The sequence below is a fragment of the Triturus cristatus genome, chromosome 1_1 (genome assembly GCF_964204655.1).
Source record: "Triturus cristatus chromosome 1_1, aTriCri1.1, whole genome shotgun sequence".
Classification (NCBI taxonomy): Eukaryota; Metazoa; Chordata; class Amphibia; order Caudata; family Salamandridae; genus Triturus; species Triturus cristatus.
In genome coordinates, this window is record NC_140579.1 from 84,675,601 (window position 1) to 84,702,315 (window position 26,715).

General features: G+C 43.6%; 1 protein-coding gene across 4 annotated transcripts in view; it reads left to right on the forward strand.

Annotated features, from left to right (window-relative positions):
* The first annotated feature begins 3,223 nt into the window (after positions 1-3,223).
* The window catches only part of LOC146869531 (vacuolar-sorting protein SNF8), a 225,236-nt gene continuing 201,744 nt past the window's right edge, over positions 3,224-26,715 (forward strand). The window contains exon 1 of one of the 4 annotated variants that reach the window (XM_085603876.1): positions 3,224-3,398. In XM_085603876.1, coding sequence (XP_085460002.1) covers positions 3,262-3,398 — 137 coding nt within the window. In that variant the 5' untranslated portion in view covers positions 3,224-3,261. The remainder of the gene's footprint in view (positions 3,399-26,715) is intronic. The other 3 variants (XM_085603925.1, XM_085603905.1, XM_085603892.1) reach the window with 3 other exon arrangements.

The following is a 26,715-nucleotide window of genomic DNA, read 5'->3' on the forward strand; positions in this document are numbered from 1 at the left end:
GCGGAGCGGAGTGCCCCATTAGTTTTGAAAATTTCGCGAGGATTCGTCAACCGGCACCAAAGTTATTCCAAATAGAATGTTGCGGATTTCCTATGGAAACACGGTCCTAACTATAACTATCTACTGGCGACCGCCAGTAGATAATATATATACACAGACCGGCAGATGTACATATATTTAAACTTACAGCTACACCACACACACAGGCACGTGCACACACAACGTTAATCTGCAAGACTGATACACATACGTTCCGACAGAGCCATAAATGTACAAGACAGGTACATATGTATAGACAGATCAATAAATATAGAGTCAAGACCATTAAACCTAAATATGTTGTAATATTTGTGGGGAGTTAAATAATTTCTGCACCAATAAAAGTTTGAAAACTGTGTCAGGTTCTTAATAGTGGATCTCGGAAGAGATTTAAACCCTCCATAGCACTCTACGAAAGATCCAACGTACGGACAGTGAACCTGCACTGGAGGTGTCGGTCTGTGATTTACTTCTCATACAAGACGGAATAACTGGACAGAGGGAGCTTTGCAGATATACAAGGAAGCAAAAAAGGAAAGATCGATAGAGGAAAATGGAGCGAGTAAATATAAGGACAGATGGAAAGGGAGAAGAAAGAAAGAAAGAAAGAAAGAAAGAAAGAAAGAAAGAAAGAAAGAAAGAAAGAAAGAAAGAAAGAAAGAACATTTGCAAGAAAACAAAATATCGGTAACAAGGACATTGTCCAGATGGCACAGAGATCAAAACATACAATTTCCGGGGGAGTTGTTCACTGAAGCAGATTCAGAGGGTCCGGGGTCGGTTAATTAGTCTCAACTGTACCTTTTTGCATCTCAGAGAAAGTTGCAAATTTCACCGCAGCACCCCCCCTCCCCCGAGCCCTGGAGCCAAGTCCATCCCAGCCCCTGATGTGGGGCAGGAAAGGGTTGACCGTTGGTGGGAGCCTTGGTTTCAGAGAGGGTTCATTTTTCTGTTGTTTTTAGTTATTTATCCCTAATTGGCGCGTGCTCGGGAAAATCATTAAAGAAAAGCCACTTGGCGCTTCCTGTCTGCGGATCGTAATTACAGGCCCAGGGTGGACGTGTCAGCCGGACACGGCTGCCCCCGCGGGTGGGGGGCTAAGTTTGTTCTGCTAACGCCCCCCTTCCGGCCCTTGTTATGCCCTGAGACCGACCTGGAAAAAATAAAAGCAAAAAATAACAAGGGTGGCATATCAGGTGTCCCCTTACAAACAAAACACCCCAGAAGACCCGGAGACGTCCGCGTTTCCTCTGCCCACTCCACGCGGCCATGGGCTTTTTTTTAATTTTATTTTTAAATAAATGACTCTCCAACAAATTAGAAGCTGATAGGGTTAAGCAAACCCCACAATAAACAATATTATAATCACAGCTCGCACCTTTCAGTCTCAAAGATACTGTTCTTTAAATTGTGTTTCTCGATAAACTGACACATTTCCGACTTTTAATTTGTTGTTGCAAATTGCATCACAGACTTTTTGAGGGAGGGATGCTTAAAAGCAATGTGTCATTAATCTTTCAAAACGTCATTGGCGCCCAGCCAATATCCCTCCTAACTTTCTGCGCTCCCATAAGTAAAACTTTAATATTTAAGCAAATTGCAAGTATGGAAAAAACATCTGGAAGTTTGTGCAAAAATCGCTGGTTAAGATCAAATGTAACAAGCTCTCAGCTTTGTCAAAGGCAGCCGCATGTTTATAATTGCATTGCGCTTTCTCTTTAGTGAAAGTGTGATGCAAAAATAAACACGCAGCTGCTTTTGACAAAGCCGAATGATAACAAAAAAAGTGCCTGAAGGCTAATTAGGAGACACTGTCTCCCTCCGCCAGTAAAAGATGCAATCCCGGTGGGCAGAGCCAAAAGGGGACAGGGTGGTAACCAGGAGATACTAAAAACCCTCCTGGACAATCAGAACACCCGGTTTTGCATAATTGGTGATGCAAAATGACGCGCACCAATGCAAAACACGGGCGGAGCAGAAAGCGAGCTTCTGGAATCGTACCGATTCCAACAAGCCTCATATGACGAGGCAGCGCATGCGCTGCTTTCGTCAGGCCGAGACCTAAAAAAGTGTAAAGGAAGACGGGGATGGTATTTATATATTAATGTTACTGTTGGTTCACCTGACTTAACTAAAAAAATGTTTCAAGTAAGGCTAAACACCTAAATGGCACAATTAAATAATTAGCAATCCCGGTGTTCTTAGAAAACCCGATTATTATTATAGAGGTCAATGTACTAAATCTGATTTGTGAAATAACTGAAAACAGAGCATTGACCATTGGTGCTAAACGGAAGAAAGAAGGATGTAAACCTACATTGGCTAAATTGCACGATTTTAAACCTGATCTCAAATCCCAGTTTACCTACTTGACCAAATTGTGTGATCCTGGCACATTGCTTTAATTCATTTTTATGTATTTTCCTTAACAACCAATTTGACAGCACCTTCAAATAATTCAGTTCAGGGTCTGAGCTACACAAAACCTCACTTGCACATGGGTAATGGTAATATACAATAATATTGCTTCACATTAGTAACAGTATGAGCCTTGTAAACAGAAAATATGACAAACTGCCATGTCTGGGTAACTCGTGGTAACGGTTTCAAAGTATACAGGTATTCTCGAATGTTTCATGTTAAAAAACATTATTCACTCAATTTAGTCATGTACGCAATTGAAAGGCTCGCGTTAAAAAAAATGTGTTCAATTTTTAGAGATTATTATTATAGTTTATCCTGACGCATGTTGGCCGATTTACATTTTTTGATGGCTCGGCTAGCGCTTTGGTTCGTGGGGGAAAGCAAGACCGCTGCCTCGGCTCTGCTGACAACTTTAATGTGCGTGGTGTGATTCCAGTAAGGCGAACATTTTCCCTTTCTGCAGACTATTGCGAGAATGGCTCGAGTAATCTGTAAGGAAGTCTCAAATTCGCCAACGCCCGTTAAAAACACACTCCCTCTCTAATAATAATCGATAAATAATAATACTTTCTGAACTGGTTGACCATGTATGAACACAAAAAGTGCCTTCTCCGTTAAGGTACCAACTAAGTTTACAATAAAGCGGGCAGTCGTTCCATCGTCGTGATCTCTTATTCCTCCTAAATAAAATTATTCGTGGGCGTGTCCAATCTTTCAAAATATTCATTTTCTAATGCCATGGCACAGTCCTCAGCCGCACTCTCTGATTGGCTCTGTCTCTCTTCTGACGTCGCATGCATGTCGCGGTCTGCTTACGTCGCCTTGATTTACATTGCAGTTTACTTCCTGCTTGAGCTGCTGAAGGCTGAGTGCTCTGAAATATGCATCGACGTGGGGTTGGGGCTGGCGCCATCGCCAAGAAGAAACTGGCAGAAGTAAGGGGCATTTAGCGGTAAATGTAAACTTGTCTAATCCGTACAGTCTGCAGTCACCCTCATTATTTCGTCGCGCTTGCCAAAGCACAGCTCATGTCAGAATCTAACAACTGTTGCAGACACCAGGACCGATAAAACAACAAACACCGAAAAGCAGAGGACAAGCTGGCAACAAAGATTGTGTTTTACATTGTTATGTCATTTCCATTTGGATAGCACTTTCAACCATTATCGTGGCTCTGTAGCACTATCACCCTCTGTGCGTTTGAAGGAACCGTCATTCAAAATGTGTGATGGGATTTGGTTGTCCCTGGGTGGTACACATTTTACACTTTCTTTAGTTTTTAATATGATTGTGTGAATTTGTGTATGTAATAATGAAGATTGTCTCGTAGACAGGTCACGTAGAACAAGTTGTAGGTTTATTGGTTAGTCACAAAGTCCATGTAAAGCTCATATAAAGCCCATGTAGATCTCCTGTAAAGCCCCACCAGGAGCAGCCTCCCTGCTGCTCAGCCCATCTCATCCAACTGCCAACTCCTCCAGTCCCACACACTCAACATTCCAAGTGACATCACTCATGGCTGAGCAGCAAGGGACAGAACAGTAATCAGGAAGATGCACCAACTAACAACTAAAGGTTATAGCACATCTCCCTTCCTTAGGAAAACTAAGCAAAAAGATATAAATATATTAAGTCAGGATAACACAAAACAACTTAGCTTGCATAGACAAGAATAAACATCCTGAAAGAATTAATAAGAAAATACATCAAGCAATTGAATATACATAAGGCAATCAAATCGTTTAAATCTTTATTTCGACTTTATAAAGTCATAAAAGAGAAACAAAACATATACAACAAATATACACAATAAACAACGCCCAGAATGAAAAAGGGTTACATCATCTGCACAGATATATAACAAGAGCTTCTTACATTACAGTTATGATTTCAAATCGTCAAAGAAGCTCTTCTAATGTTCCATACAGCTGCTAAATACTTGCTAACAGCAAATACAGTAGGAGGGGATAGGTCAGATTTCAGCAAACAATAAGCATCCACGTGATTCCTAAAACCCCAATTTCTGCAGATGGGAAGAATCCACTTTTTCCTGGGTTTCAAATAAGATGAACAAAAAAACATTAAATGAATATCATTTTCGAGCTCATTTATACAAGCTGGACAATTTTTGGGAGTGGGTGGGTGCCAGCTACTGGTAAGGGCTCTAATAGGTAGTACGTTGTGTCTCCATTGGAGGAATAATTTCCTAAGACCGATGGGGTTTATGTCGTCCAAGACTGTCTCCAGCTTGTAATAGTCCTTCACTGTCAAGAAGGTGGAAGACATAGGCCCCAGTTTAGTAGATGTTACGGACATGGTTAAATTGCGCTCATAGTACAAGGCGACCAAGTTTTTACGGGTTATAGTACTACATGCCTCTTGAGGATTTGTCCATAGAGGCAGTAGGCCCAGCACCGATAACTCATCCTTTATGTACTTGAGCCAAGGGATTTTGCGTAGGGCTGCGTGTTGGTATAGCTCCATGAATTCACAACGATAGCTCAGGAGTTCGGGTGTCGTCCAGAGTCGCCTCCAGAAAGTTAAGGGCTTCACACCAAGTTCTTCCTTTATTGATCTTAGACCCATATCAAGCCTAAGTGGTAAAAGGGGAGTGCTTGGTGGGAGAGCGGACAAGTTCCGAAGGAACTTGTTTTCCGTTACAACAAGATCAGAGACACAATTGTTGCCCCACAGTTCACCACCAATGTTCCCTCTAATTTTTTTCCTCTGTGTGCGGCAGTGATGTGTCTCTGTGCGCTGCAGCCATGGCTGTGTGCGCCAGGAACCAGACCGCGCTTGTGCGCAGAGCCAAATATCACTCCACACGTTTGCTTTAAAAAACTGAAAAGACGGTGCATTTCCACACATACAACCCACGTTAAGGGGCTTAAGGCAGATTTGCAACGACATGACATGAATTGGTTACACAGGCAAGTACACTTTAGGTTTAGAAAAGCACAAGACTCCAACGGCTGAGGGTCCATAGACTGCCTGAAGTACATGCAGTTCTCCAGCTGAAAATGCCATTATAACGGAATGGTCAGAATGAAATTAGGGGAGAAGAAATTAGATGGGCGATGGGGAGAGCCTGCAAGCTGACAGGGATAACTGACATACTTTAGTTAGAACCTTCCAGGACTTAGTGCAATCTCATAATATCCCACATACCCTACAGTGGAGATATGCTCTACTGGTGCACCCAATACGTGGAAAACTGGGCCCATGACCTATCTACATACCACAGTCCCCAATTCTTCAATATCTACTCACCTGGAAGGAATATGGTGGGACAGATTCTGGCTTATATGCAACTCTAATTGCTAAGCTCTTCTTGCAAGCCACCTCAAATGCACTTCATAATTGGAGAGAAGTGCAATTACAGACACAATTCTTTGAGGGGGATTCGGAGGAGCCATTAGAAAAACATGATTGATGGTTAAGGGAGGCCCGTCTGAAAGATAGTTATATTAAGATACTACATCAATGGCAGTGGACCCCCAAAAGACTCTATGCCTCCTTCTAACCCAACCTTTTTTTCTCTCCTTTTCTCTTTCATGTGTCTTGCTTCTCCTTTTGTCTCTGTCTCCTCCCATTGCTCCCCTCGTCCTCTTCTTTTTGCTTTTCTCTTCTCGTCGCCTTACTTGATTTTTCTCTTTTCCTACTTTTCCTTCCTTTTCTCTAGTTTTCCCTGATCCTTCAATCACACAGGTGATCTTTGTTTCAATCATCGCCTTGTCTCATCCCTTTCCCCTTATTCCATTTATCTCTCCCTCATTTTGCCCTTCTAACTCTCCTGTCCATTAGCCTTTACCTCCCTTTCACCTCTCCTAGAGGTCCTGTCCATCCCTATCACTCCTTTCCTTTTATTTCCCTACCCCTCTCTCTTTCCTCACTGTTTCCGTTCTCGCTCCTGGGAAGCATAGACTGTCAACTCGTGGAAATGAGAGTTAGTGAGAGAGACTGTGCCTAATTAAAAAAATAACAAGCACAGGGGCCCAAAGATTTTCTCAGGGGCCCGCTGCAGGAGCAGCCGAATGCTGGAGTGGCTAGACTTGTGGATAACTAATGTCTGTTTTTTCACCCCACCCCCCCAACACTGCTTGTCTCATTATCTCCCTCTCAAAGGTGCATTTTCGTTTATGCTTTCTCCTTTTTTTACAGTTTTCCTATCCCTTCTTCTTTTTCCGTCTTTATCTCGTACTCCGTCTGAAAAATGAAAAATGTGTCCCATTCCTCTAACAAGCATTAAAAATGCAATAGGTCTCGCCTTTTTTTAAGTTAAAGCCATTTGCTTTGCTATACAGTACCATTAGCAAAGCAAATGGCTTTAACTTAATCAAAACCGAGACCTATTGCATTTTCAATGCTTGTTGTTTCTGGACCGGCACTTGTTTTTGCTCATCCAACTTCGACCTTGAGCAAGAGCAAAGAAAACACAAAAGGGATAAAGAAGGAGGAAGAGAAATTTGGAAAATCAATGACTAAGTCAGAAAACAGGGAGGAAAAAGACCGTATAAGAGCGAAATAAAGGGACAGGGAGTTTCGGATGGTGGATGGAAGAACCATGAGGCAAAATCAAGACTTCGGTAAATTCCTGGAGCTGCACAGGGGATTTGGAAGTGCTAAAACAACACCAAGTTTGTTTTCAAACTGGACTCTTTCAGGCACTCTAATGGTGGTTTGGGAGATGGATCATGGCATGATTGTATTATTTAGCCAATGTAGGCACACACTAGCAATTAGTGATGGTGGTGTAATAAACATCTGTCATACTGTGCCAAGAAACCCTCGGGCGCACATTAGAACGAGAGTTTAAGCTATTGGCATTGTAAATGACAATGCCTTTCATTTATGTTTTAAAAACCAACAGGTAAATAAAAGCCATTGACTTTTTCAATGTCAATAGCTCAAACTCTCACAACTGCGAGACCTATTGCATTGCAAATGCTTGTTCGCTTTGCAAGTGGACGTGGTCTCATTTGAAATTTCCAGACGTACTCACTGGACTCGTCTGCTATAATCGTCATAAAAAAAACCATATAGGAGTCCAATACAAAGACATGCTGGTTGCACACACAGGATGGAAACCCATCGAAAGCACATGCTAATACGAACACACCAGATTCATATCCTGAAACATCCAAATTATACAAAATCCACACTTTGTCGAAAATTATCAAAATTACTGTTGTTGGCATATATGAGGACAACTGTCTGCAAATGCAAGTTAAATGTAAATGAATTCAGTCAGAGATGTTACGCAAAAAACAACGTACACTTGTGAAAAGATTCTACCATTTGCATGTGATATTGCGGATATTTCAAACTTGTGCCCAAAAAACTGACAAGCCTAGATTTTTATATAAAACACCCCACTATTGTCACAAAACCCAATTTAGCCATCCTTTTAAACAGCTGATCCGGTGTGAGCACAGTAAATGATACGATTTGTAATTATTTTTCTTTAAAATCAAACAGATGTTGCCTATTATAATTAGAAAGTACCTTCCATTAAGTTATTGCAAAAGCAGTAATTGCGTCTCCCAGATGGAGGTGAAGGGGAGCTCAGAGTAAGTCACGGACAGCATAAAAAGATATTTAAGGTCAGAGCAGAGGTCCCGGCCCTTTGTGGTAAATATTTCATTACCGGTACTATTTTTTATGCGGTAAAGTCTAGTAAGAATAACTCAGTAAATATAAGAGGCAGAATCCGTGGTATTAGAGGTTCTAAAAGGCTTTATTCCTCTACAAAGGAATTACAGTTCGAACTGCAGGCTTCAAATTCCATCACCACGAAGGTTCAGGAAGGGAAGGCAATACATTATTGACAAGTAATGGTATTTATATGGAAAGCATTACATTAAGACAGATGCAAGAGGCGTAACAGCTGATAATACAGATATGATACACATACGTAATGAAAAAAGGCGTAAACATAGGCGTAACTAAATACGTCATTAAACATGATGTCACAAGTGGGTGGATCCATAAGAGAATCCTGCAATGTCAGCAGAAATAGTTGGCAGAAATGCGCGCGCAGCCGCATGACGTGTGATTGACGTGCAACTAGAGGGTGAAGGGGACTTGACATTTAGCTCTACATGTGGAGACAGAAGTCTGGGGGGTCATGTCAACCTAATCCCAAATCATATCTAATATCTTATGTTTAAAGAACTGTATTATCCAAAAGGAAAGGTCTCTAGGATGAAATCTATTCTATACTGACTGTTAGTGCGTGTACAAGCGTCTAAGTGTCTGCATGAGATGCGAGGGGGCAGGAATCTTCCATGGTAACAGGGGCTATGAATTACTTGCATGAGAACAGTGAGGCCTGGCCCTTTGCACGGTAGCTGGAAGAATGTTTACCTAAACTCCTAGACAGGAATGCATCGGATGAGGAGCGGAGCAGATAATCTTGAAGGTGAAATACAGTTTTTGGCAGGCAACAGGCTGGATCAGGCACCGTTAGCCACGCAGGGAGTAGGACAAAGTTCATGGATACAGATGCGGGCTCGGACTGGAGCTTTCAGAGGCAGAAGGCAGGAAAAGGCTTGATGGCAGAATTCAGGGCCTACTCGCCTGAATCTGTAAAATGAGGAAAGTGAACCACATAAAGTCGGTGGCCTTTCATACTTAGGAATGGAATATTTGACCCATTCATGGCGGATCTGAAAGAGGACATGTTGACGGTGGACGCACATGTATTTGCGTCTTCATAACTGGAACTGGAGGGAACATACATGTACTTATAGCATGCACATGGAGCCGTTGGGGTCTACGATAGGGGACATAACTGATCACAAAATTCATATTTCCTCATTCCCTCCTTGTCCCCTACGGACCCTCAGGAGATATTGATCTTCATCAATCCATCGATCTGTTCATATAGCATCATTTGTTCTTCTTTCTTCTTCCGGGATCTTGAACGAAAACTTGGATGCGGGATACACGATGTGGCACACAGGCCGCAAATCGCTGGCCCACATTGTAGACATAAGCAGCAACTGAATAGTATGAGGAAGCCAATACCTAGGAAGGATAGGATCCTCCATCCCCAGGCTGACAACACGCTCCAGAACCAACCGGACCAAGTCCAGGTGCCTGGACTCTGGTGTATCTGGCTTATAATCTTATGAAGGCGAGTTATGGCTTTATATACTGACGGCGAATTTTCTGGTATGAAAACACAGCAACTTGATCCGATGACCCTACAAGCTCCGCCCCTATCAGCCAGGATGACGTCAAGGACAAGACGATTTTGAAGCACAACAATCCGCATAGCAGACTGCTCTTCTGTTAAATTGCCTAAGGCGGAAGTAGTCTCGTTCACTACTGCTTCAAGGGTTCTAGTTAATCTACGTATCAGCTTACTATTAGTGACTGTGCCTATATAGGGAAAGAAACCTTTATTGAAATCTGTGTATTGCTCCCATGCCGTTTCAGTGTAATCGACAATCGGGAGATCTCTCTGCTGTCTATTGTGTACTAAATGGGTATTTCTGTGATAATCAGGAGGGGCTAGGAAAACAGGTGGCAGAAGGAATGCTATGTAACAGGTACCATCCCAGTCTAGAGGTAGACGTATATATGCGGTCTGGCCACATATGAAGTAAGAATGACGGGAAGCTCTAAATGTAGATTTGCCTTGATCACTGAATTTTATTACAGTGGTGCATTTACTATGGCCTATGTGTATGGAACCATTCTTTCTTACACATAATTCCCCTTTAACTGGGAATACTGACATAGCGGGCAAGATTGGTGTAGCTTCGGATTCGACATTCAGAATCAGGAGGTTAAGTGTAAAATTACCTAATCCATATACTTCATTTTCTAGATCAGTTCCTGTTCTTTTGGGAAGTCCCTCCTTGTTAGGGTAGCAGACTTTAAGCAAAACTAGGTTCAGGTTTCCCCATACCCAGTTGTCTTGATAAAGTACTGAATTTGAATCTAGGGAATTAATCAAACTAAACCATGCTCCACAGGAGCCATTGTGTGTGAACGGATATGGAAAGAGGGGCAAAACTCCCTTATAGTTCTGATAGGGAGGGAGTCGGCCACATATCCAACAATTTGTAGCATTGCTGGTCTGATGGGAATGATGTAACATACTAATGAATGTGTTGTTGCGCAGCGCAAATCTATAAGACAACTCATGCGGAGGTAATTCGCTAAAAGAATGTTCAGCAGTAACATTGTAAGCACGTTTAGAAATAGGGTAATACATATGCAGCAATATACTAGAAATGATGATCAGAAGACTTAGAAAAAACAAAATTAATAAGGTTACTGTGCAGTGACTACGAAGTGATTTACAATACGCATGCTTTTTAAGCTGCATCTGTCGATTTCTTTCTCTACTCCGGTCTAGAGGATACATGTCAGAGACAAATTCAACCGATTCACCTTGGAGAGGACTTAAACAATCAAATTGTCTGACTTGCTAGACCTTAATTTCAGTTTATAAAGTTCCGTTTTTGTTGGTTCAACCAAGGGGAGCTTTGAGTCTGTCTGTGAGGGAATGCAGGGCTGAGTGTTCACACTGGACGGTAGTCCATAAAATTTCTTGATATGACTCGAGTGCAACCACCCTTTACGTCCCTCGACCTTCACGGCTGTCCTTGTTGTTAGTAGAACGAGTTTAGGCGATTTCCACCTAGGCTCCAGTTGGGTCTTCCGGTCGAAATTCCGCACCAGAACCAGGTCACCTGGAACCACGTCATGGGGCTTTACCTCTGTGTTATCGGGAAAGGCTGCAGCTACCTGTGAACGACAAGATTGTAGTGCAGACATCAAGGAAGCCAGGTAATCTGTCAGCATATTACAGTCAACATCAGTGATTTTGCGAGGTATAGGCGTCCCCCACATATTTGGTGGTCTACCGAAGATCACCTTGTACGGGGATAGCCCTGTTCGAGAATGTGCTACCATTCTCATGTAAAAGAGCGCAACTGGTAAGGCTACTATCCAATCGACTCCTTTTTCTCTACATATTTTGGACAATCTGATTTTCAGAGTCTGATTATGGCGCTCCACGAGACCTGCTGCCTCGGGATGTCGGACACAGTGGAATTTCCATTGGTAACCTAATAGAAGTGAAACGTGTTTCATTAGTTCAGATGAGAATGGCGGCCGTTATCTGAGTATACAACACGTGGCAAACCATATCGTGGGAAGAATTCTCGAACTAGCTGTTTGGCAGTAGTCGGGGCAGTGTAATCTGAAACCGGGTAGGCTTCTGTCCAACGGGAAAGAGCACAAACAACTACGAGAACATATTTGAATCCTCGACATCGTTCCATCTGGATATAATCCATCTGGAGGACTTCAAAAGCATGATCGGGAGGTTGAAATCCACCCTGCTCTACGGGGATGCTTTTACCTGGATTAAACTGACAACATATCATACAGGTACGTACTTTCTGTTTGGCTGCTGCTCGAAAGTGTTTGTTAAACCAAATGTGTTGAATGCTGTCTAGCATAGCTTTTTCTCCTAGGTGCGCTGGACTATGTATTGTGTTAATGATGACTTGAACCATGGAGTCGGGAAGAAACCATATAGATTTTTCCTTCGTCATCCATCCTTGATCCGTTTGGATCCCTCCTAATTCAGTCCATTTCTTTATTTCTTCTGGTGTAGCATGTGTCTGTATGTCAATTACATCAAGGGCGGGATCCTTAACTGTCATGCAATGTGTTGATGTCGGAACTATTGTCTTTGTCGCGTCAGTTATATGAGTCTGGTTCTGAGCAGTCTGTTTAGCTGTTCTGTCAGCTAGGTCATTACCCTGAGAAATGATATCGGTAACTTTTGTATGGGCTTTGCATTTCATAATCGATATTGCAGTAGGTAGATGAATCGCGTCTAATAGGGCTTGGATGAGGGGTCCGTGTTGGATATGGGCGCCGTGAGAAGTTAAATAACCTCTCTCTTGCCACAGTACGCCGAAGTCATGGACGACTCCGAATGCATAACGTGAATCTGTGTATATGTTGACTTTCTTATTTTTGGCTTGAATACAGGCTTGTGTCAGAGCGATGAGCTCTGCTGCTTGAGCTGACAAAGTGTTAATACAATTTGTTTCAATGACTTCAGTGTCTGTTGTGACTGCGTAAGCGGCCACTAACTCTCCTGTACTTGTTCTCATACATGAACCATCTACATACAATGTCAAGTCTGGATCTGATAAAGGGATATCTGTCAAGTCTTGTCTGGGTTTCGTCGTGATAGTAATGACTTCAATACAATCATGTGCTAATGGATCTGTTCCATTTACTGGCAAAAGTGTGGCAGGATTTAACGTATTACAACGTCTGATTTCTATGTGTGGCTGAAACAATGTTAATTCATAACCAGTGAGTCTCGCTATAGTCAAGTGTTGTGTTTGTGTGCGGTTCAAGAGAACCTCTACTGCGCGTGGTACTTGTACTGTCAATTGATGTCCTAACACTATGGCATCGCTTTGTCTGATTGCTAAAGCTGTTGCTGCCACTGATTTCAGGCACGCAGGGAGAGCCTGAGCTACTGGGTCTAATGTACTAGAGAAATAAGCACATGGTTTGTGTGATCCTGCTTGTTCCTGAGTGAGTACTGACAAGGCAGTACCTTCGCGCTCTGTAACAAAGAGTGTAAACTGTTTACTGTAACATGGTGTTGCTAAAACCGGTGCTTGGCATAAAGCTTTCTTTAAGCTTTCAAAGGCATGTGTATGTTCTTGAGTCCAAGGGAGAACAGTCGATGTGGCTGCCTCCTGTGTTGTCAACTGGATGAGTGGTTTTGCTAGAAATGCATATTGAGGGATCCACTGCCTACAGTATGAAGTGAGACCTATAAAAGCCCGCACCTCCTTTTGTGTCTTGGGTGGTGACATGTTAGCAATTAACTGGATGCGGTCGGGTGTAAGCTGTCTTCCCTCCTTGGACAGCGAGTGCCCAAGGTAAACAACTTGCTGGACACAGAATTGCAGCTTAGAAGGGGACACCTTGTGCCCCTTGTCGGCCAGAAATTTCAAAACCGTCAGTGACGCTGTTTCACATTCAGGTTCGCTTCGGGCGGTGATCAGCAGATCATCGACATATTGAAGCAAGGCAGTGTTAACTGGCATGTGGATACTGTCAAGTTCTCGTTTCAGTGCTTGGCTATAGATGCTGGGGCTTTCTGTAAATCCTTGAGGTGCGCGTGTGAATTTAAAACTTCGTCCATTTAAACTGAATCCGAACAGATATTGACTTTCCGGATCTATTGGGACGCTAAAGAAAGCATTCTTGAGATCAATTACAGTGAAGAACTTTGCTTCTGAATCAATAGCTGTTAGTAATGAAGAGATATCTGGGACCACAGGATATTGTGGTACAATACATTTATTTATTTCGCGCAGATCAATAACTAATCGATATACTGGTGGTGCTTTTGGATCTGTTCTTTTGAGAATCGGTATTATCGGGGAATTACATACATTGGAGTCGGTTTCTACAACCACTCCTTGTGCAATGAGCTCGTCAATGATTTGCAGCAAAGCCACAACAGCATCTGGTGGTAACTTGTATTGTCGCATTCGTGGTAGTACTACTCCTGTTTTTAGTGTGACTCGATATGGTGTAATGTTCATACAACCAACATCAGTTGGGCCTTGTGCCCATAGATGTGTAGGTAAATTCTGCAGCCGGTGATCCATGTCTCTGGACACGTAGTGACCTTTGAAGTCACGTAAAAATAATCGTACTCCTTCCGGAGAACAACATATTATAGCTCCTAGAGCTTTCAATGTTTTTATACCTAACAAGTTTTCTGGACATGATTTAGTAAGCAATAAATCTGTAGTTCGTGTCAATGGACCAACCGTAAGTGGAAGAGGTTGCGACACTTCATTAATGATGGGCTTTCCTGAGAATCCAAGGGAAATATTCTGTGAGCCTGAGAGGGGTGCCCCTGAAACTTCACTGCGTCGTATAGTTGTTCTGCTTGCCCCTGTATCAAGTAAAAACTTTCTGTCTTCCCCTAATAGTTCACTATGCACATAAGGTCCCTCTTGATCGACAGGAACCTCGATAAGGGGTAAGCCAACTTCCCTCTCTAGGCTATTTCATGTGTATCGCTGATAATCGGGATAGTCATTTTGTGCATACTGGTACATCTGTTGCGTGGTTGCTTGTGTGGCAGCAATAGGCTGCACTTGTGGTGGTGCTACGGTCTGTTGTGGAGCTGCCTGTTGCGGAGCTAGTTGTTGCGGAGCTGACCTATGTTGTGCATGCTGAGGTATTTGTTGTTGATTCTGATCCTGTCTAGGTGGACGTGGTCTTTCCTGGGTTCTACCTGTGGCAATATTATGTTTCAGGACTGGACAATCGTGTATATAATGACCTTGTTGTTTACAATAGTTGCATGTCCCTTTCGCCGGACCTGTGGAATCACCCTTTTTATGACCATCAGCTGGAACTGACTGGGCAACAAGCATTTTCATTTTCGCATCTTTCATACGTCTTTGTTCATGTTCTTGTTCTTCTCTAATTCTAGTGTGGTGATATTGTAACATCTGTAACATCTGTGACGGTGTGTTACCTTGCCAGGTACTCTCAAATTTCAATACTCTATTCTTAACTTGCGGCAGGGAATTTTCAACTAGTTTTGTCACAAACAGATGTGGATATGACTCGCTACTTGCTTTTATGCCACTATTAATACCAAAACATTTTTCAAATCGGGAATAGAAATCACTAGTGTCTTCATCTTGCTTTTGTTTACAGGCTGAGATTGCACCCCAGTCCTCCTTTTTCGTAGTTAATAGACGTGGCAGTACCTGCACTAGTAATCCTGGTAGTGCTGTAGTCTTTTCCCCAAGCCCTGATCCTGCAGCTCGGGCCTTTTCTTCGTTCTCTAATGCTGTCCAATCTATCTTTTGGTCTCCCACCTCCCATTCCTTTTCTTTGAGTTTCTCGTAAACACCGGCAGGCATTAACACTTTCAATATTTTCATAATGTCGGGGTAAGTATACTCTCCCATGAGTAACATGTCCTTTATCTCACGGTGGAAACCTGCTGGATCCTTGTCATGGCTGGGTACTACTTTCTTCATTTCTAATAATTCAATTTTAGTTATAGGCGTGTATACAAACACGCGTGTAAAGTTATTATCTTCACCTCTGATTGGGTGTACTTCGCGTAACGGATTCTGTCTATCTATGTGATACATTTTTCTACCCATAGTGGGAATTGGAACGTGTTCTGGGTATGCGAAAACTATATACTGGTTTCGAAATTCTAGAATTTCTTTAATTAAATCAGTACCTGACCCTCTCCATTTATTCGTGAGTAGTTCTGTCAATATGTCAGGTAAGGGTCCAGGATCGGAGTGTTGGCTTTTATATAATATAAGGAGGTGTTGAATCATGTATATACTAGCTAAACGCTGTTCGTCTGGGGCTAGATTCAGAAACGTGTGTGCTAGTGCATCATCACTGTATTTGCTGGGACTGTCAGCCCATAGTACTGCTGACCTGGCTAATTCTTGTTCGTCCATGGAATCGAGCATATGGTACCCCCTTCGATCTCGGAGTAATTTATCAGTGGCTTGGAATAGGTGTTCAGGGGACCTCGTATTTAACATAGGGGTTTGAAAATGTCTATTACATTCTGGACGTATCGGATCATTAAAGCCTCTAGTATTATTATGGGGTTTTCCTCTACCTACGTAAGCTATCGTATCTAATTGTTCTGATTCTTGCTCCTCCTCTCCCTCTGATTCAATTCTGTCTGCTTCTCGTCTTTCTTTATGTATTGGTTCTACTTCCTTGCGGATCTTTCGATACATGGCGATTATACACGCCTGTCTATCATGTTTCTCGTCTGATATGTTCTGACCCCATTTGGCAAGTTTTTGCATGGTATCATGATCTGCCTCAGGCCTGTCTTGGTTCCTGATCACGCAGTTTATGAAAAAACGTAGTAGTTGTCTTTGTACATCCACTTTCTGGTATTCCATAGCTTCGTTAATACTTTCTGGGCCTCGCCCTGTTTGGACAAAGTGATATATATTGTCTAGGTGTTCAACCATTCCTGGTATCGTCATTAAATACAATGTAGCTCGTCTTATACGTAGTGATGATAGTAGCAATCTGTCCTGTTTACCTGGCACTGGATCATATCTACAATCCACAAGATGTTCTTTAAACATGTCGGATGTCGCTAGTTGGGGTGTACGTTGGAGTGCTAAATCTCTAAGGGTCTGTTTATTTCGCGGCGGTGTGGCAAACATGTCTGTCGTACCTCCTGTAGCACCATCTGAGGTGCTGGGCAAGAAAGGATTCGTTGGACGTAAGATAGAAATTGTAGATGCGGGAAAAACAGTAGAAACGGATGGACCTGTGGGAATGGGCGTAGGAGTTTGTTGTTGCGGGGATACAGACGGATGATCTTGACGTTGAACACCATCAGCAAGCGGTGTGTGTGGTATGGTATTAGCATACTCGGGAGCTACGTCATCTAAATAGGAGGAAAGGAAAACGTCTTTTGCTGTTTTAGGATGTGCTTTTATCGGGAGTAATGGGGGTGTCAAGTTTTTCGGTATTTCCGCGGTGGCCTGAGGTAACCCTTCGGCCAAAAGAGGATACATACCATTCATAAGGGTATTTCTTTGTCTATCTACCTGTTCTGATTTGACTCGGGTACCTTCCTCAATTAATAGATTTTCTCGGGCTTTATTTGAATTCTCCCTACCTTTCTCTTCCTGTCTGAGCGCTTTTTCTGTACGTCTATATGATTCTTTACGCCATAATTCAATGGCATCTTTCTGTGACTGTCTGACTTTCTTTTTCCATAATTCTTCTTCTACTCTCATGATGCAATCTGCATCCCAGGTCCCCGCTGCGGGCCATCTCTGACTCTCTGGTAACTCTTTGGTGTAGTCCACCCATAAATCAAGAAATAACACGGCATCTAGGCCATGCTTATGATACATAAAGTACCCTGGAGTGTCCCTAGGTGGGATGGGAACAGCTTCTTCGAGTACCCCTTTTCTGGTTTTGATCTGTCTTAATTTCGAAAAGAGCGGCATTTTTAGACCTTATTACTAGAACACACTTTATACAATAAACACAATAATGAACAATCATTCACACCACAATATGTAGAACGTATTAAAACAATTAACATTTAACAGTTTAACGAACGATAATAACTAATAGAAAACTAGTTACTGACATAATACTAACACTAAATAATACTTAATTATATGCAAGACATACTAGATATACTGCTAAACAGTACAGATACACTGCTGAAACAGTGCAGACCGGATTTGTGTACCCAAACCCGTCTTGACCGGCACAACCTATGTGCACGTTTAAATGCCTCCCCGGCAATGGTACTCACCGGGTAGCGCGGAACGGAAGGCCTCGGAACTGAACTGAAACTGGACCGGACTGGACTCGACTCGACTGGACTCGGAACTTCGGAACCTGGTGGGCCTCTGTATACCTCGGATCTTGCTCTCTCAGCTAGGCTCTGGTCGGGATACTTCGCACTTCTCACCGCCTCGTCTGGGTGTTGATCGCAGCCTCAGTCACCCCCGCTTGGCCGGAGGGAGATACAGGAAATCCTGCGGGTACGCGTTTTTGTCCGTTCAGCTGTGGCAGGAGACCGGGCCTGCAACGCACCTCCGGCGCGTGAGATGAGAAAGTGTCCCTGTTCGGGCGCCAAATTTATGTGGTAAATATTTCATTACCGGTACTATTTTTTATGCGGTAAAGTCTAGTAAGAATAACTCAGTAAATATAAGAGGCAGAATCCGTGGTATTAGAGGTTCTAAAAGGCTTTATTCCTCTACAAAGGAATTACAGTTCGAACTGCAGGCTTCAAATTCCATCACCACGAAGGTTCAGGAAGGGAAGGCAATACATTATTGACAAGTAATGGTATTTATATGGAAAGCATTACATTAAGACAGATGCAAGAGGCGTAACAGCTGATAATACAGATATGATACACATACGTAATGAAAAAAGGCGTAAACATAGGCGTAACTAAATACGTCATTAAACATGATGTCACAAGTGGGTGGATCCATAAGAGAATCCTGCAATGTCAGCAGAAATAGTTGGCAGAAATGCGCGCGCAGCCGCATGACGTGTGATTGACGTGCAACTAGAGGGTGAAGGGGACTTGACAATTAGCTCTACATGTGGAGACAGAAGTCTGGGGGGTCATGTCAACCTAATCCCAAATCATATCTAATATCTTATGTTTAAAGAACTGTATTATCCAAAAGGAAAGGTCTCTAGGATGAAATCTATTCTATACTGACTGTTAGTGCGTGTACAAGCGTCTAAGTGTCTGCATGAGATGCGAGGGGGCAGGAATCTTCCATGGTAACAGGGGCTATGAATTACTTGCATGAGAACAGTGAGGCCTGGCCCTTTGCACGGTAGCTGGAAGAATGTTTACCTAAACTCCTAGACAGGAATGCATCGGATGAGGAGCGGAGCAGATAATCTTGAAGGTGAAATACAGTTTTTGGCAGGCAACAGGCTGGATCAGGCACCGTTAGCCGCGCAGGGAGTAGGACAAAGTTCATGGATACAGATGCGGGCTCGGACTGGAGCTTTCAGAGGCAGAAGGCAGGAAAAGGCTTGATGGCAGAATTCAGGGCCTACTCGCCTGAATCTGTAAAATGAGGAAAGTGAACCACATAAAGTCGGTGGCCTTTCATACTTAGGAATGGAATATTTGACCCATTCATGGCGGATCTGAAAGAGGACATGTTGACGGTGGACGCACATGTATTTGCGTCTTCATAACTGGAACTGGAGGCAACATACATGTACTTATAGCATGCACATGGAGCCGTTGGGGTCTACGATAGGGGACATAACTGATCACAAAATTCATATTTCCTCACCTTCACAACATAAACGCCATATGAACAGTGGACACTTGGCCTCGGAGGGGTGGTGAGGTGGGAGGGGATGCACAGGGAGATTCAAGGAAAGCAAGGGGCCTGCGAGCAGTGTTGTGGGGGGGTAAGGGGAGCCACTGGAAGGTAAAGCGAGGGACGTTGTTTCAGCTAATAAGTAACAGTAAAAACACCAGCATTTGCAATGCAATAATTCGCGCAATTGCGAAATTTTGAGCTATTGGCATCGTAAATGACAATGCCTTTTCTTTTTGCTTTTGTTTTTAAAAACATAAATAAAACGCATTGTCATTTAAAATGCCAATAGCATTAGCGAGAGTTTAAGCTATTGGCACTGCTGTCTCTCTCACACACCATGCTCTCCCTAGGACACACACACACACTGCTGTCTCTCACACTGCTGTCTCTCTCACACACCATGCTCTCCCTAGGACACACACACACTGCTGCCTCTCTCACACTGCTGTCTCTCTCACACACCATGCTCTCCCTAGGACACACCCACACACTGCTGTCTCTCACACTGCTGCCTCTCTCACACTGCTGTCTCTCACACACCATGCTCTCCCTAGGACACACACACACTGCTGTCTCTCACACTGCTGTCTCTCTCACACTGCTGTCTCTCTCTAGGACACACACACACACACACACTGCTGTCTCTCTTACACTGCTGTCTCTCACATACACTGATGTCTCTCTCACATACACTGATGTCTTTCTCTCTTTCCCTCAAACACACACACTACCTCAGGCATACACAGCTGCCTCTCTCCCTCACCCATACACAAACAGAGGCTGCTAATGTGGAAATATGTGTTTAATACGGCGATGGCTAAATTATGAGAAACGCTTCCATGTGGCATGGCAGAGGAGCAGTGTTCTAGCAGAAAAGAATTCCATACGGACATACCCTAAGCGCTAGATAAGAGAATTCTGCAGTCCTGGTGCTGATGGCACATCCTGTGCAGCATTCAGGTGCCCGTATTCCTAATTTTTCAATCACTTTATAGGAGTACCTGAAGAAATGTACTGTCAATAACGTATTTGCAGTAAGTTAAATATCTAGTAAATAAAGAACATTGCTTTTATGGCTTCCAGAAAAACCCTGACATAACATTTTTTGGGAGCACAATATTGATCACTTTCGGATATTAAAATATGAAAAGGTGCTTGAAACCATATTGTTGGAAGTCTGCTCTTTGGAACTTCGGCACAACAGAAACAATACAGCCAAGAGCGTTAAAAAAATAAAAACAGGAGGCACTTACTAGTCAGTTCTATGCAGAATGTGTGATGTTTGTGTCCTGGAACAAACAGCATACACTAATAAAATTGCTGAATATACAGTGATACAGGCGACGGCATGACTGCACTCTTAAGTCGTTCGGCAAGTGATTGGCCTCTTATACACAGCAAGCGGGGTTTGGTTAAATTACTTCCGGTACATCAACAAAAGAGTAGAGCAAGTTTAAAAACACAGCGTGTTTTTAAACTTGCTCTACTCTTTCGTTAGAAAAGCGCGGTGCGGGGAAGACTGTGGGCTTTTGAAAAGGAAGTAGAAGTGACTTTTCTCAGAGTGCAAATGAGGGCCGGAGTGCTTTTGGTAGTCCGGGAACCATTGGGAAGAGGAGTCCAATACGACAAAGCTCATTGACATGCAAATGGTCTTTTAAAGACCCGTGAAGTACTCGGTGCGGGAAGCTGGCTCAGCCGGGCTGACACACGACGGGGATGTGGGGGGCTGAAGCAGAAGCCCTTTAAGCACAATGGGCTTTGCACGCCTGCAAGCACCATGTCTCTCCCCCTGCCTCACGCCGGGATTTCGCGCCGCTCGCGTTTAAAAATACGGCGGCGCGAAGGGTCTTGTAGGGATGTCTCGCAGTGTGCGCGCCAAATGCAGGACACTGCGCGCTGCGGGTGACCGTCGTGCGCGCGCGCCCGCGCACGCAGGTTAGTGGGAACAGTGTTCACCACCGTATATTACTGCCCCACGGGCCTGCAATTTATAAATTTCTAATGGCGCACCAGTAGGATGTGTCATGGATCCTTTCCATAAATTCAAAATACCCCCCACCTTTTGGGTTAACTTTATATTTGATTTTATTTGATGGTGGGACCATGACATCTTTTCATTCAGGGTCAATCCAAGATACTCAAACGTATGAACTCTTTCTAAGCTGATACCATGGATGACAGGATTAGGACGGGATGACCTGGGAGGGTTAAAGATCATGAATTTAGTTTTGGCCGTGTTAATCTCTAGCCCCCGATCAGTACAGAAAGAGACAAAGCCATCCAGAACGCGCTGGACACCCATAGGAGTCTTGGCGAGTAGCAAGGTATCATCGGCGAACATAATAGCTGAGATACCTATGCCAGCGAGTCGTGGGGCATCTCGATTTGGTACTTCATTCAGATGGGAGATGAGTCCATTTACATAGAGGCAAAACAGGGTTGGTGCCAAAACACAACCCTGCCTTACCCCCCTTTCGACGGGGAAACTAGCTGATAAACCTCCGTCACTCCCACATCTGACCCTTGCAAAATTATTAGTGTGGAGACGCACTATAATCTGCAAAAGGGATGCTGGAAGACCCAAATCCCGCAGCACTGCCCAAAGTTTCGTGCGTGGAACCAAATCAAAAGCCGCACGTAAATCAACGAAGACAGTATAGAGCGAGCCCCCCTCCACCCCAACTGCCTTCCAAAAGAGCATACATAATCTAAAAATCTGATCAGTTGTTGAAACGCTCTTTCTAAATCCTGCCTGATAGGGACTCAGGATCTCAAACTCCTCCATCCAGTCCAAAAGATGATTTAGGATCAGCCTTGAAAAGAGTTTTTGGGCAACATCTATCAGACTGATAGGCCTGTAGTTGCCAGGGAGTAGAGGGGACCCTTTTTTAAAAATACGGACGACTTCAGCGCCAAGCCAAGTATGGGGAACTGGCATACCCCCAAGAATAGCATTGAATAATGCAGTAAGGTATGGTGCCCAGACTCTTGGTTCGTGTTTATACAGGTCGCCCGGAACCCCGTCCAAACCGGGAGCTTTTCCCGGAGGGAGCATTGATATGGCGAGTTGAACCTCACTCAGGGTAAAATAAACATGGACATCAGTAAGCTGAATAGGAAGGGGTGAGGAAAAAACCCCCCTATATAGAGCCTTAAAATGTTCTTCCCAGACTTCGGAAGCAATATTAGGGTTCACAGCTGGAACGGATTCGGTTGCACCTGTAGAGACAATCAACCAAAATCTCCGTGAGTCTCTACATTGAAGTGCAGATGTTCATTTGTCCCAAGTTTCTGAGGCCCACTCAAGTTTGGCATGGTAAATTAAAATCTTATAGATACGTCTCTTTTGTTGTATATCCTCCCTGTTGGTTCTCTTTTTTATTGCATCCAGAAAATCCACTTTAGCCGATCTACAAGCCCTATTATACCATTTAGGCCCTCTACAGATCCTTTTGGTACAGCGGGCAGGTGGATTAAATGTATCAGCTAAGGTGTAAAATAGTTCTTTGTTGACATCAGCCAATTTTCGACAATAAAAATCAGGGGAGTGAGACTGGTCCATAATTTCTATTACATCATCCAGTGCACAACCAACCCTCGCATAGATTTGGGAGAGTCCACCTTGATTAGCAGCCAATTTCGCCCATTTGATTCTGCGTTTATTGTTTGTCAGGGTAGCTTTGCTCAGTGTTAGAGATTTAGGTACTGAGCATAAGTCAACAGGACACACACCCGCTAAAGATGCTTCCAGGACCAATGGATTGTGGTCACTCTCACCCCTAGAGAGGACCTTAAAATCAACAACTCTGTGCCACTCCTTGCATTGGACAAAAATATAATCAAGTCTGGCCTCCCGCCCAGGTTTATTAAACGTAGGCCTAGAGGGATTATCCGAATTTTCGGCCATTACAAGCCCTAATAGAATGGGTCATCACCAAAGAGGTGATTTGGAGGGCCAAAGGGGCCCAAGCCCGAGCCATTGGGCCCACAACCTTTGGAATATGCCATATTTCATCCTCCTCATGATTTGCTTGGTCCACCAGCCCCTGGAGTGGTTCAAAATGACAATTTAAATCACCAGCTAGAATGAACATTGTACCCTCAGGGATCTTGGCTAGAACATTAGATACAACATCAATCACCCCAGATTCTGCACACACATTCATGGGCCTGGAATACACATTAATCACTGCCAACTTTGTGCCTTGTGACCAATCTAATAACAAGCAAAGGACATCCTCGGACCCAGTTTCCAGGGTCTTAGCACTACAGCCCAAGTGAGTGGCAACCCAGATGGATAGGCCGCCAGAAGGGCGGCCTCTACCCCCCCACACAGCCGGAATAGAAAAAGATGCAAAGCCCAGTCGAAGACATTCTTGCCTCGCCCATGTCTCTTGGAAACAACATATGTGATAGGAATCTATAAAAGAGCCCCACAAAGGGCAATCAAGTTTGCTAGCTAGGCCGGCTATATTCCACGAAAGAATTTTATGCGTGGGTAGTGAAACTAGAATAAGATCTGGTTTTTTACACGTGGAGGGTTCGTATGGAATCAAGGAAACAGTTGGAGAGGTAACACACGAGGGAGTGGAGATACAATGTTGCTTAGAAGGCGTCATCGAAACAGTAGGGGAATTGGGAATAACAACCTCTGGACTTAGTCAGTCAACCTCTTCAAGACAAGCATATCTGTTATTGCATAAGTAATTGCCTCGTGTAGGCACATCAAAACGAATGTGCCTCTGTCTTCCTCTAAGAGGAGAGGGTCCAACCCTAGTCCAGTTTCCGTCAATCTTAGGGTGGGAAAAAGTAGTAGTTGGCGGATAAAAGAAGGACAATGGTAAGGGTTTAATAGTAGTAACTCCAGTATTACCATACCAATTAAAAATATAAGAAACAATCTGGGGATTTCTAAAATTCACTGTAATGCAATCACCCTTGATTTTCTTTGTAGTAATTCCCAACCAAGAAACCCTCCTCACCATTAGAACCTCAGAAGTTACATTAGGAGGGAGAGGTCTGTGTGTGTTGAGCCAGCTAGTCACTTTATTTTTTAAGAGAAGCATAAGTCTCTAGTTCGGGGTTAGTAAGTTCTGGGACGCCAGTTAGAACAATAACATAGGGCGATGCTTCAGGAGGAAGGTTTATCACATTTTTCCAGCTTAGACTAGGCACCTCTTCACAAGTGCAATTACCAAGATCTCTAGAAGTTCCAGGTTCATCTATGTGGTTTGATTTAGAAACTCGAGAGGGAGTTCTAGTTATAGTAGGTGGTTGAGTTTGGGCAGGTAAAGGAATGGCAATGGAGGAAGGGAGGGAATTGAATGTGGAAGGTGATGCACCAGATAGAATAGATTCCGTCCGGGAAGGGGTTTTCGAGGCTACAGATGTGGGAAGGGAAGAGGGTTGGGGATCTCTCAAATTGTTCACAGATACACTAGAGATTATACCTCCACTCCCACGTAAGTTGGCTGTGTCTAGAATTACCCTTTCAATTTCTTTAAGCCTTGCCTCAATAGCATCGAACCTAGCCATCATTTGGGGTGAAAAATCCCTTAAGAATGTTATTTAAGGTATCATTAATGCAGACATTCCCCTGATCGGGACCATCGTCCCTGTCTTCAGGAGATACGAGGGATTCAGAATGGGGGAGGGTTGTCACCGAAGGTATAGTGGATGTCACCCTGTTATTTGTAGCTAGCCTAATTGGGGTGTTTGTCGTCGTATTAACGGTACTGCTATGAGAGCGGTCCAGTCTTGGTTTTTTCCCTTGTTTCAAATTCCCCTCACGTTTTCTTTTAGGGACTGCTCCCTGGTGTGTCACATGAGTATTGCTAAAATTTAAATCAGATGATACTTCGAGCCTAAGAGGGGGTATACACTCCGGAATAGATTGGAGTTTGTCTCTGCCTGAGGAAGTACTGGTCCTGAGGTCATGTATGACTGATTCAATTGTTTGATCGATAGAATCCAGGAGTGCTGTATGTGAATCATCCAAGTTCGATGGGGATCTAACAGAAGCAAGTAAGCCCAGCGAAGACCTCCTAGTACTATGAATCCCATCAGATAGGCGCCTTTCTAACATATTCAATTCACCTTCTACAACAGAATTCGCCCTTATAATAAAACTGTCCAAAGTGCCGGCTACAAACGGTTGTGCTCTTGTACATTTACCTCGGGTATCCATAGTAATTGTGGCCTTATTCCAAGATTAGACACCAAAATACAAATCCAAGAGACTAAGCCCGGTCCGGTCTTAACCGTGCTTGAACGGGCTTAAACGGGCCCGCCCTTGGCCCGGGCTTCGCCCCGGACTTAGCCCCGCACGCGTCCCGCTAACGCGAGAGTGGGTATGATTTAAATAGTGAAAGAGAGGAGGAGTCAGGAAGAGGACCCAGGTGCGTCCGGTAAACTCTTCGCACGGCGCCCTGGTCCTCGCAGTCCCAGAACTCAAGTGAAGATTAAAACAAAGTTAAAATGTTCGTGTCCTCCTGCAGCTTGTTGCTTTGCCACCAATGCAACCCCGATGGAGATTTCACAGTATTAAAGCCTACGAGCGGCATCAAATCAGAAAATACTCACAAGAAAATATCTTTAGCAAATGAATGAATGAGCCCCATCCCCCTCCCTAGGGAAACTAATAAGATGGGTACTCACCACCAACAAACTAACAGTAATAGGGTAAACACACCACCCAATAGGGGAATACACCTCCCTTAGAAACTAAAACAACGTAATAGGGGAAAACACCTCCCTATAGGGGAAAACACCTCCCAAAGACTCACCGAACACTGTAATAGGGGAACTCACCTCCCTATGAAACTCTGAACACTGTAATAGGGGAAAACACCTCCCTATAGGGGAAAACACCTCCCAAAGACTCACCGAACATTGTAATAGGGAAAATACACCTCCCTATGATACTCCAAAACTCAAAACAACGTAATAGGGGAATCACACCTCCCTATAGGGGAATACACCTCCCTTAGACACATAGAACATTGTAATAGGGGAACTCACCTCCCTATGAAACTCTGAACACTGTAATAGGGGAAAACACCTCCCTATAGGGGAAAACACCTCCCAAAAACTCACCGAAGACTGTAATAGGGAAAATACACCTCCCTATGATACTCCAAAACTCAAAATACTGTAATAGGGTAAACACACCACCCTATAGGGGAATACACCTCCCTTTGAAACTAAGCAAGACCATAAAATTAAATGTAAAATAGAGTGAATTTAGGACTAAAATAGAGATACTAATACTATAACTATAAAACATTTAAACTGCGCACACGCCGGTGAGCGACCTCTCACCCGATGA